We start from the raw sequence: 12,393 nt of genomic DNA on the forward strand, positions 1-12,393 counted from the left end.
TATTTAACCCAGCATTTTTTAGAGTGTAGGATATATAATAGCTAACAAGTAGAACACGCTTATTAGCGCATTAATCGATAACTGTGAATGATGATGCATGATGACAGATGACGATGCATGTGTGCTTTCTGACATATAAGCAGTGTGTGTTGATTTCACCGCCCATGTTCACAGGTTGCAGCATTCACATTGTGCATGTAAGCTTTTCTTCCTGCTGGAGAAATCTGACCCCCACGCTGGTCTTTAGTGCTGACTACAGTTTTTATTGCATGTGAATCACTGGTGTGCATTACATCACACACATATCATTCGCTCATGCATTTGGAAAGTGCAGTTCCTACATGTCCGTTCGCTTCTGGCCCCAACAAATTCTTTCACGTTGAAGGCTTAACAATTAATTAATCAGCTTATAATAAAAAGCTTATAATAATTAATCAGCTAATAAATAAAAAGCTATAATGCTCAAACATGTAAAAAAAACCAGCTCCCAAGATATCCAAAGTTTGGGATCTTAATATCTGTATGTATCAAGTATATGTGTATTAACTTTAAATCTAAATGAGTATTTCTTTATATCTAAATGACAATTTTTCTCAGACAATATTGGTGCATGCAGTTATTTTGAATCTTTATGAAGTTGTAAAACAACTTCCAAAAGATTATTGTAGTACGTTTTACAAGAAAATACTATTTTAGTCTCTCTACTTCAAAAATTCATGTTTAATACTGAGTTTTTGTTTTACATAATTTTAACCTAATTCAATTAATTCATTCATTTTAATAATTTTGAAGGTAAAGATGAAATTCATTCATTCATTCATTCATTAAATAAAATTAAACCCAGGAAGTTAAAATGTTTTGTTTTGTTTTATTTTATTTTTTAAATTATGTTTGTAATTTATTATTTTGTAAATTATTTTGTAATTATTTGTGAAACTTACTTGCAATTTCTGAGTGAAAATTGTTTCACCACCCATTTTTTTCAGTGTAATTTGATTAATTAAAGGCATATTATGTAGTTAAATTTGATAATTAAAAAAATAATAATAATTTTAATAATTTTACAATTCGAGAGCATCATGTTTGAATACATTGTGGAATTAGTTTCTTTTTATTCTTTTTTTTATTCTTACTTTAAATAATGATTTTTTTTAAATGATTAAATGGTTTTATTTTTAGTTGACTACACTCTAAAAAATGCTGGGTTAAATACAACCCAGTGCTGGGTAAAATAGGGACAAACCCAGCAATTGGGCTGTTTTGACCCAGCGGTTGGGTTAAATGTTTAACCCAACCTTCTGGGTAGTAACCCAACCGCTGGGTCAAAACAACCCAATTGCTGGGTTTGTCCCTATTTTACCCAGCACTGGGTTAAATTTAACCCAGCATTTTTTAGAGTGTAGTCAACTAAAAATAAAACCATTTAATCATTTAAAAAAAATCATTATTTAAAGTAAGAATAAAAAAAAGAATAAAAAGAAACTAATTCCACAATGTATTCAAACATGATGCTCTCGAATTGTAAAATTATTAAAATTATTATTATTTTTTTAATTATCAAATTTAACTACATAATATGCCTTTAATTAATCAAATTACACTGAAAAAAATGGGTGGTGAAACAATTTTCACTCAGAAATTGCAAGTAAGTTTCACAAATAATTACAAAATAATTTACAAAATAATAAATTACAAACATAATTTAAAAAATAAAATAAAACAAAACAAAACATTTTAACTTCCTGGGTTTAATTTTATTTAATGAATGAATGAATGAATGAATTTCATCTTTACCTTCAAAATTATTAAAATGAATGAATTAATTGAATTAGGTTAAAATTATGTAAAACAAAAACTCAGTATTAAACATGAATTTTTGAAGTAGAGAGACTAAAATAGTATTTTCTTGTAAAACGTACTACAATAATCTTTTGGAAGTTGTTTTACAACTTCATAAAGATTCAAAATAACTGCATGCACCAATATTGTCTGAGAAAAATTGTCATTTAGATATAAAGAAATACTCATTTAGATTTAAAGTTAATACACATATACTTGATACATACAGATATTAAGATCCCAAACTTTGGATATCTTGGGAGCTGGTTTTTTTTACATGTTTGAGCATTATAGCTTTTTATTTATTAGCTGATTAATTATTATAAGCTTTTTATTATAAGCTGATTAATTAATTGTTAAGCCTTCAACGTGAAAGAATTTGTTGGGGCCAGAAGCGAACGGACATGTAGGAACTGCACTTTCCAAATGCATGAGCGAATGATATGTGTGTGATGTAATGCACACCAGTGATTCACATGCAATAAAAACTGTAGTCAGCACTAAAGACCAGCGTGGGGGTCAGATTTCTCCAGCAGGAAGAAAAGCTTACATGCACAATGTGAATGCTGCAACCTGTGAACATGGGCGGTGAAATCAACACACACTGCTTATATGTCAGAAAGCACACATGCATCGTCATCTGTCATCATGCATCATCATTCACAGTTATCGATTAATGCGCTAATAAGCGTGTTCTACTTGTTAGCTATTATATATCCTACACTCTAAAAAATGCTGGGTTAAATATAACCCAGCGCTGGGTTAAAAAGGGACAAACCCAGCTATTGGGTTGTTTTGACCCAGCGGTTGGGTTCAAAACAACCCAACCGCTGGGTTATATTTAACCCAGCATTTTTTAGAGTGTAATTTTGCACTTAGAAGGAACAATTATTTAGATGCAATACTATAATTAACATGGAATGGAATGATCAAACTAATGAATCTGAGTGTCATTAACTAACATTCCTCTGAGTGTCATAGAGATGAAGCCACTGAAGCTATTAGCTATAATGGACATGCAATCCGACAGCATTAACAATTACATTTATGTTTAGAGTTTATTGCCATTATTTGACTGTTCACATGAGTATCGGGATACATTTTAGTATGAATTTAGGGTGTAAACAACTATTTATGGGCTCTTTAGCCCATTTTAATGTCATTTTTAATGTCTGCCAATTGCAATTGCTTAGAAACATAATTGCACACCTTTTCAAAATTTATAAACAAATCATACAGGATTTATGCATCAAGGTTTAATACTACTTAGTATTTTCTCTCACAATTCAAACTTTTTCTGAGAAAAAACTCAGAATTGCAAAATATAAACTCAGAATTGCAAGATAGAATTGTGAGATATGACCTTAGAATTATGAGATATAAACTTAGATTTGTGAGATATAAACTCACAATTCTAAGAAAAAAATCAGAATTGCAAGATTGCGAAATATAAAATTGCAATTGCGAGAAAAAGTTAGAATTGTGAGAATAAAGTTGCAATTACCTTTTACTTGTTTTTTTTTATTCTGTGGCAAAAACAAACAAACAAACAAACAAACAAAAAACTGAACTGTGAGACATAAACTTAGCATTCTGAGTCAGAATTGTGAGATGTAAAATCAGAATTGTGTGAAAAAGAATTGCGAGATATAAATGCATTATTGTGAGAAGTAAACTGAGATGAACTGCGAGAAAAAATCTTTTATCCTGTGGCGGAAACAGGCTTCCATAGTTTCCACTATAGCCTATACTAGACTATTATACATGTAGACTCTCTTAAGTTTGACTTAGTAACTTCGTTTATGGTTGGTAAACTTCCTGTAGACCATACAAAAGAAATTCTAACAAAGAAAACAAAGATATTGGCCTATTTCATATCCGAACTTGTCCGAGACTCATTTGAAGTTCCTGTGTGATGTCATGATGTCATAACTGATGGCGATCTCAGACAAAGACAGGCCCACAATGTTAAAATGAGCTTCTGAATCACCCACAGGATGACCAGGATGTGATATATACACGCTTGCTTCCTCTTTCCTCGCCTTCATTTTGTGTTAATTGTTGTGGCTTTTCTGAAGGGTAAGGAAACAGTATTTACTAGTGAGTCAGCACATGTCTGGGCAAAAGGGTAGCTGGATCACACACACACACACACACACACACACACACACACACACACACACACACACACACACACACACACACATATTCACGCGGCTCCTCTGATGCCTCAGTGTTTGAAGTCATTCAGAAGTCATGCATTAATAAAACCCATTCAACATCCTTAAGAAATCTCATTCACAAAGACTGATCCATAAGGCTGGAAATCAGTCATCATGCCTGTGTCACATTCTAGTCCAAAATCATGAAAATTATATTTTGCAAAGGAAACTAAATAAAATAAAATTAATTAAATTAAATGGAGCACTGTTTTTCAGGACAATTAAGCACATTTTACCCTCAAATTTTCACTACTGTAAATTTTTCAATCCCATTCTTATTATTGTATTGCATCCTGAAGTTTTACTTTTACTGTTCCATGTATTTCAATTATGATTTTCATTACTGTAATACAGTATTTTTTTACTGTACTATTATCTTAAACAATACTGTTGCACAAATACGTTTTTATTTAAATCAGCATAAAATAAAATAAAATATTTTTTAAATTTAAATCAGCATGAATTAAAAGAAGTGCCACAAATAATAGCATTATTTATAAATACTTTTAATCATAAATCATTTTGTTTGTATTACAGCAATGAGATTTGGTTGTAAAATATGCAATATTGTCATGAAAATCATGTCATAATGAAAAAATGTTTTAAAAAAAATGATGTACCAAGTAAATGAAGTGAATGAAACAAATAACTTAATCATTGGGCAACTGTGATAAAAAGCTTCTCATATCGTATTTCTGAAGACAGCTGTAAAATTTGAAGGAGGAATTCAGCTGCTGAGCAATGCAAGAAACAATTGGTATATTTAGAGGTGACTCTATATAATAGTGATCACTGCTTCCCTGCATTTCATCATGCATATCCTTAATGAACGTGCTAATGAAGAAGCATTTCCCATGCAAGCACACCAACATTCACAAAAGCTCAAATGTTCATTTGGCCTGTATGGACGGTTCTGCATGCAAAACTGGGCCCTTCAATATTTGCTGTTCGCCTGCCAAGGTATTCTGCTGCAATGAATCAGTCCAGCACAGAAGTGTTGACCAGGCTCATTTTCAGGCCTACAGAACTGCATGAAGAACAAATCAAGGCATGATAAAACAGTAGCCTACTCACTTTCTCTTGTACTCATCCCGCTCCCGTTTGACTTTGGCCAGGACGTTATACAAGGCTCTCAGTTCTGGGGTGATGGTGTCGATTTGGACCCCAACCCCGTCCGGATGGGTCCAGGTGACCCCGGGTCCCTGGACAGTCTTCACGCGCTCTCCGTGTCTCAAAATATGCGTAAAACTCCAGATGGTGCCTGGAAGTCTGGATTCCAGAGAGTCCGTCTGGACAGCGACTTCACGCGTGAAGGTGAAGCCCGTGTGCCTCGGCTGACTGGAGGCTTGCTTCAGCTGGCTCTCCAGAAGTTTGTTCCTTCTCTCCAGCTCATGGACTTTGGCGAGGAAGCAGCGGAACCTCAGATTGAGGGTCTTGAGAACATGGATGTTGGATCCCAGGTCGTTGCGCAGCGCTCTGGGAACCGCGTCCGACGGCGCGCCGCTCACCACACCGCCCAAAAAACCTTCTCCAAACAACAACGAGCTCATGGTTTCATACAAAAATAGATATCGGTGAGCTTTAATGACTTCAATTCAGAGCTGGTGTGTCCATGCAGTCTTCTTCTCATGCGTAAAAAAAACCTTAAGTATCATCAATTGATTAGAAACAAGCAATGCAATCATTATCGGTCTATCATTCCAGGACGCATCATGTTCTCCATGGAAACGAGCAGGAATAACGGGTCTGTATGTCAGCTCATTTATGAAAGTCCGGGACATGTGGAGAACTGCGACTCATCTCGGTGATCGTGAAGTCCAAACTCTCCGATCACACTGATATTGTTCTCACAGTCTCTTCCGCTGGACTCGCGCTACTGTTTTATACCGGACGCTACCGGCGCGACGGGATCGAGTTTCATACTCCTAAAAGAGGGAGATCCGCAGCGCACTCTCCGCCCCCGACACGCCGCCCCGGGACGCGGAGAAGCAGGAGGGAGGGAGTGCAGGAATATGGCAACATCGCCCCCCCAAACAAACTCCAGCACGTTTTATTTCTTCAAACTGCAAGAGTGGATTATTATAATCTGATTTTAAAGACCCACTGCCATACAAGCGCTTTAAAACTACTAACCGATCAATACAAATAAAAATAACAACCATACAATAGGCTCCAGGATATTTTATCAATGTTTAACAATGAATGCATTCATTATTAAAGGTTGATCAAATATATTATTTAATATTTCATCTAAATAAATGCAATTTATATGTTTTCAATGTTAACTAAGTAGCCAAATAATTTATTATTAATTATATTAATATTGATAAAATATATTATTTGACTTTTTTTAATCTAAATATATACAATTTATATATTATTAACGATTAATTATTAATTATGTAACTATTAATAGCCCATATTAATTAATATTTTATCTAATTATATACCATTTATATTTGATCAATGTTTCATACTTAATTATTTAATTATTAATACAATTATTTTGACAAAATCTGTTGATATTTGATCAATTTTATAATTAATTATTTAACTATTAATAATAGCCTATTAATATTGCTAAAATATATTACTTAATATTTGATCTAAATATATACAATTTATACTTTATCAATGTCTAAAATAGCTATTAATAATTGACAAATATTTTACATATGATTGATTGTTTATCTAAATATATAAAATTGATATTTATTAATGTTTAATAATTAATCTTTGAATTGTTAATTATATTGATATTGATAAATATATTATTTTGATTTAAGATCTATCTATCTATCTATCTATCTATCTATCTATCTATCTATTTATAATTTTCAATTATATATTTAGCAGACGTGTTATTATTTGAGTTGTATATTTATACTGTAACACTGCTTTCTGACAGCAACAAATTCACATTTTCAAGTTTTGCACATTGCAAAAACATAACCAGCTCACTGAATACAAATCTGTGATTAATTCAGACTCATTGGTCAGAGTTGAAATGTTCATACCTCAGTTAATATTAATGATGGGCATTAAATGTGAAAGTGAGAGCAAGCTCATTAGCAAATTCATGAATTAAAACTGTAAGGAAGGATTATTTTCACTTTTACATGTTGCGGAAACACAGAGTTTGAGTGTTTGCATTTCACCAAATGACTGATGAATAAAATCAGACATTACACAAGCATCTACACCTTAAACCTGCCCTGGCTTGAAGTCTGTTTAAGCGCTCTGCACATATGCACAAAACACACCCAAGGATTTCTGAGGATCATGTGTAATTTTTGCAATGGTTTGATCCATTTTGTCCATCAAAGTTTTTGGGAGTGCAGTCATGTCTGCTACAAATCCTTTCATTCAAATGTTAAGTGCCCATGTGAATCCATCTGTTCTCATACACATCTATAACAAAAAGGCAGTTCCTCTAATGAGTTTTAGCTGTCTGAGAAAAGAGGTCTTGTTAGGGAGAATTGAAATGATCAGTTCTGGTCATTTTCTGCACTGTTTATTTTGTGTTGTGACTAGTGAGTGATGGGAAAAGTACAAAGAAATTGTACTTATTTTAAATATGTTATTATTCATATTAATAATTAATAATAATAATTATTAAAGGTTGATCAAATATATGATCTAATATTTTATCTAAATAAATGCAACTTATATGTTTTCAATGTTAACTAAGTATAGCCAAATAATTTATTATTAATTATATTAAGATTGATAAAATATACTATTTGATTTTTGTATCTAAATATATACAATTTATTTCTTATTAACGATTAATTATTAATTATGTAACTATTAATAGCCCATATGCATTAATATTTTATCTAAATATATACCATTTATATTTTAGCAATGTTTCATAATTAATGAGTTATAATCATACAGAATATAATTGAATATAATTAATATTATTTCTATACTGTACCAACATTGCTTATTTAAAATCAAAGTGTATAGACAGAAAGCCATATTTAAGTGAAATAAAAAAGTTTGTATTTCATTGAATTCGCTTCAAAGGCCAGATGATATTTCCCTATAAAGTACAGTATTTGAGTGGAAAAAAATACTCAAAATAATACTTAAGAATAGTAAAGTGAAACGCCTGGTTGGCATTCACTGGAAAAGTATTCATGGTCCATCTCTGTCTCTCTGGATTAAAGAATTGTCTTCTCGTTTAGCAATGGAAAGACTAACTTACTCAATCAAACAAAAAATGCACATATTTTAAAAGATCTGGGACTGAACGTTTTTTAGATCAGAATGAACTGACTCTTGAGTAATACCAAATAATGTGATCATATCACAGTTGACTGTGAACTGTGTTTATGGCACATTTTAACATATTTTTGTTTTTCATTAGTAACTAACTACATATGCTGAACTGTAATTTTCTTAATGTATTTTACAATAATGGCCCCCTTTTTTTGGTAGTGCTATGTGTAAAGGTTTCTTATGGCTCTTATGTCGGGCAGGTGTTCTTTGGTTGGAGTTTGGTTACTGTTATAGAATATACTGTATGTAATTCCTTTTCTTAATGTTTGGAAACAATAAAAAGTATCTAAACAAAGAATAGTAAAGTGCAATTAATCAAGTACTTAATTCCCTTGACTGTGTGTTTAATTTGTTAAGTTCTGTTTATTTGTTGATAGTTACTATGTAAACTAGTTGCTATATACTTTTCAATATACTTTTAACATATATTTTAAGTTCAATAAGGTGTTTATTGACAAAATGTGGCAAATTGACAAAATAAGGTGTTTTTACACTTTGCATAATGTTAAAAATTGCATACTGTAAAAACAATAAAAGCTTTAAAACCTTTAATAAAATAAAATAAACGTGTGTATCTTAGAATATCATGGGAATAAAAGAGAGTTACAGAAGTAGTTCACTTCATTTACTCACCCTCCACTTGTTAAAAAACCTGGATAAGTTTCTTTCTTCTGTTGAACACAAAAGAAGATATTTAGAAAAATGTTAGCTATCCGAACAGTTGATGAGCTCCATTGACTTCCATAGTAGGAAAAAAAAAATACTATGGAAGTCAATGGTGCCCATCAACTGTTCGGGTACAAAATATCTTCTGTTGTGTTCAACAGAAGAAATAAACTCATACAGGTTTGGAACAAGTGGAGGGTGAGTAAATGATGACAGAATTTTCATAAATAAGTATAAATCTACTCATATTAATAGTGCGTGTCTTTAATAATACCACAGTTATGCAGCGCCTCCTGCTGATTTACAATAGAACTGTAGTTTTCCTTGAGAGGAATTAACAAATCCATTTCTGGCTTATGAATATTAATGATCCCACGCATAGAGTTCGTCCAGTGATCTAATTAATATTCATGAGCACCAGCGAACACCACTAGGCGGCAGTGTGCTTCCTCACAGTTTGTGAAGCGCTCCGAGATCATCAGGCGAAGAAGAAAACACCGAGACCACAACGTGAGAACCATGCCGAAATCCAAGAGGGACAAGAAAGGTATTCATTTAATGTTTGAATTTGTTTTTATCCCTTATTATTACTCAGGTTTACACGGCGTGCATTAAAATGACTCGAGCTTAGTTCGTGTTGCTTGGTGTAACGTTAGTTAAAAAGAGGAACCTGTCAGAGTTTTTAAACGTATTTACGTTTTAATAGGCACAGTACTGAAATAAAATCATGTTTGTTACTTGTTGCTCAGACTTTAGTGTATGTGGTTAAACTGTAAAAGTGCCATTTATTAATGTTATTGAAGCAGTTGGGTGTGTTAGAATTTGGTAATGTTTTTTGTGCTATCATTAATAATACTTTTTTTATAGTTTCTTTAACCAAAACAACCAAGAAGGGGTTGGAAGCCAAGCAAAACCTGATTGAAGAGGTTAGTATGACTTTTTATTGCTATTTTGGGTGACACTACAAGCATATACCATGAAGTACTTGAATGACAGCAGCACTGGAGCTGATATGAGCAAAACCTGATGATCATGTTCTCCAGCATGATTTGAGATGCTTTATGAAACAAGAAAATCAGCAAATCTGTTTTACATTCAGTTTTTCTTAGTGACATAAAGTGATATATTCCCTCTTGATAAGATATATTTGTATTGTATTTTTAATTGCTTATTTCCAGACCTAAATTAGATATGTAATACCATCAACAATAGTTTTATGATCAATTAAAATATCTCTTTCCATTTCTCACCCTCTCAGCTGCGGAAATGCGCAGACATCTACAGATATGTGTTTGTGTTCTCAGTAGAAAACATGAGAAACAACAAACTAAAAGACATCAGGACGGCCTGGAAACACAGCCGGTACACACACACACACACACACTCTCCATGATGCTTTTGATTTACTGTTTTTATGCGTTATTTTAGGATTTCTAAGAGATTAAGGTTGTATTTGGGTTTTGTGTTTCAGGTTCTTTTTCGGTAAGAACAAAGTCATGATGATCGCACTGGGTAAAGGACCGACAGACGAGTACAAAGATAATCTGCATAAAGTATGTTAGCGCAAGTCATCAATGATTTCATTGCTAATTAATGCCTTTTTTAAAATTGCTAATTTTATGAATTTGATCAACTACACTGGCTTGTTTTGCAGGTGAGCAAGTTTCTCAGAGGTGAAGTAGGTGTTTTGTTCACAAACAAAACAAAAGATGAGGTTCAAGAGTAAGTTCGTTTAAACAACATTCAGACCAATTAATATGCTTTGACAATCTAAAACATATCCGTGATTAATTTCAGACTAGATGGACTGATATGTCCTTGTATGCTTGATTAACACAAGTGTTAATCTACCAACATCCTTAATTTGTCAGATTTTATCCTTGAATTCTAATAAAACCTAATGAATTCCTTTTTTCGTAACAAATTTGTTATTTCCACAGATATTTCAGTAGCTTTAAAGAGGTGGATTACGCTCGAGCGGGAAACGTAGCAACCATGGCCATGACGCTGGATGAAGGTCTGCTGGAGCAGTTTCCACACTCGATGGAGCCTCAGCTCAGACAGCTGGGCCTCCCTACAGCGCTCAAGAAAGGTAAAGCATTAGTTAACATGAAGACTATTACACAAACCAGTTCACCCAACAATGAAAAATTGCTGAAAATGTACTCTCCCTTCAGGCCATCCAAGATGTAGATGAGTTTGTTTCTTCATCAGATTTGGAGAAATGTAGCATTAAATCACTTGCAATGTATGTATGGATCCTCTGCAGTGAATGGGTGCCGTCAGAATGAGAGTCCAAACAGCTGATAAAAACATCACAATAATCCGCAAGTAATCCAGTCCCTCAATTAATGTCTTGTGAAATGAAAAGCTGCTGGTTTGTAAGAAACAAATCCGTCATCAAGATGTTTTTAACTTCAAACCGTTGCTTCCTGCCAAATTACGAGTCCTCTGTTCATAATATTGCATTCTCCAGTGAAAAAAGTCGTCTCATCTGAATCAGGAGAGAAATCTGCACAGATCAAGCATCGTTTACAAGCAAAAAAACAGTCCAAAACAGCTCTAAACAAATATGTGGGTGGATGTTGATGTGAGAGACAACAGGGGATGGACGTTTTCACTGGAGGAAGCATTATTATGGATTATGGACTTGTATTTTAGCTAGAAGAGACTGTTTGAAGTTTAAAAACGTCTTGATGGATTTGTTTCTTAAAAACCAGCAGCTTTTCACTTCACAAGATATCAACCGATGGACTGGAGTGGTGTGGATTACTTGTGGATTATTGTGATGTTTTTATCAGCTGTTTGGACTCTCATTCTGACGGCACCCATTCACTGCAGTAATGCTACATCTCTCCAAACGTGTTGGATGGCCTTTTTAGCTAAATTAAATTTTTGGCTAAACTATTCCTTTAATATAACCATAGCTGCATCTGAAATTGTATTTTCAGAAGAGAATAAGTGTATTGTAAAATGTATTGGACAGAAAGTATTTTGCACTTACTAACATATTATCAATCCATCTGCAGGTGTGGTGACATTGATAAAAGATTTTGAAGTGTGTAAAGAGGGAGACACACTCACACCTGAACAGGCTCGAATTCTGGTGAGTTTGTACCACTAATACACTGCAAAAACTCATTTTCTTAATGAGTATTTTTTTAAAGTCATAATAACTTAAAGGGGTCATCAAGTCAAGTCAAGTCTGCTTTATTGTCAATTCTTCCACATGTACAGCACATACACACAGAGAATTGAAATTGCGTTACTCTCAGACCCTTGGTGCATACAGATAACACTAACAGTAGAACATAAATACAGATATACAGATTAAATATAAAATACAACTATACAAATAAGGTAAAATGTAAAAAAAAAA

The 12,393-nt window shown here is 33.1% G+C and overlaps 2 protein-coding genes across 2 annotated transcripts in view; one reads left to right on the forward strand and one right to left on the reverse strand.

Annotated features, from left to right (window-relative positions):
• The window catches only part of LOC107657956 (intermediate filament family orphan 2-like), a 36,417-nt gene extending 30,416 nt beyond the window's left edge, over positions 1-6,001 (reverse strand). Inside the window, exon 1 of the mRNA XM_016446299.1 lies at positions 5,135-6,001. Coding sequence (XP_016301785.1) covers positions 5,135-5,611 — 477 coding nt within the window. The 5' untranslated portion in view covers positions 5,612-6,001. The remainder of the gene's footprint in view (positions 1-5,134) is intronic.
• A 3,482-nt stretch (positions 6,002-9,483) lies between these two features.
• Positions 9,484-12,393, forward strand: part of LOC107657981 (mRNA turnover protein 4 homolog) — a 4,303-nt gene continuing 1,393 nt past the window's right edge. Inside the window, exons 1-7 of the mRNA XM_016446339.1 lie at positions 9,484-9,561; positions 9,882-9,940; positions 10,273-10,376; positions 10,486-10,567; positions 10,669-10,736; positions 10,955-11,106; positions 12,044-12,120. Coding sequence (XP_016301825.1) covers positions 9,534-9,561; positions 9,882-9,940; positions 10,273-10,376; positions 10,486-10,567; positions 10,669-10,736; positions 10,955-11,106; positions 12,044-12,120 — 570 coding nt within the window. The 5' untranslated portion in view covers positions 9,484-9,533. The remainder of the gene's footprint in view (positions 9,562-9,881; positions 9,941-10,272; positions 10,377-10,485; positions 10,568-10,668; positions 10,737-10,954; positions 11,107-12,043; positions 12,121-12,393) is intronic.

This window comes from Sinocyclocheilus anshuiensis, unplaced genomic scaffold, assembly GCF_001515605.1.
Source record: "Sinocyclocheilus anshuiensis isolate Anshui unplaced genomic scaffold, SAMN03320099.WGS_v1.1 scaffold147, whole genome shotgun sequence".
In the NCBI taxonomy this organism is placed as follows: domain Eukaryota; kingdom Metazoa; phylum Chordata; class Actinopteri; order Cypriniformes; family Cyprinidae; genus Sinocyclocheilus; species Sinocyclocheilus anshuiensis.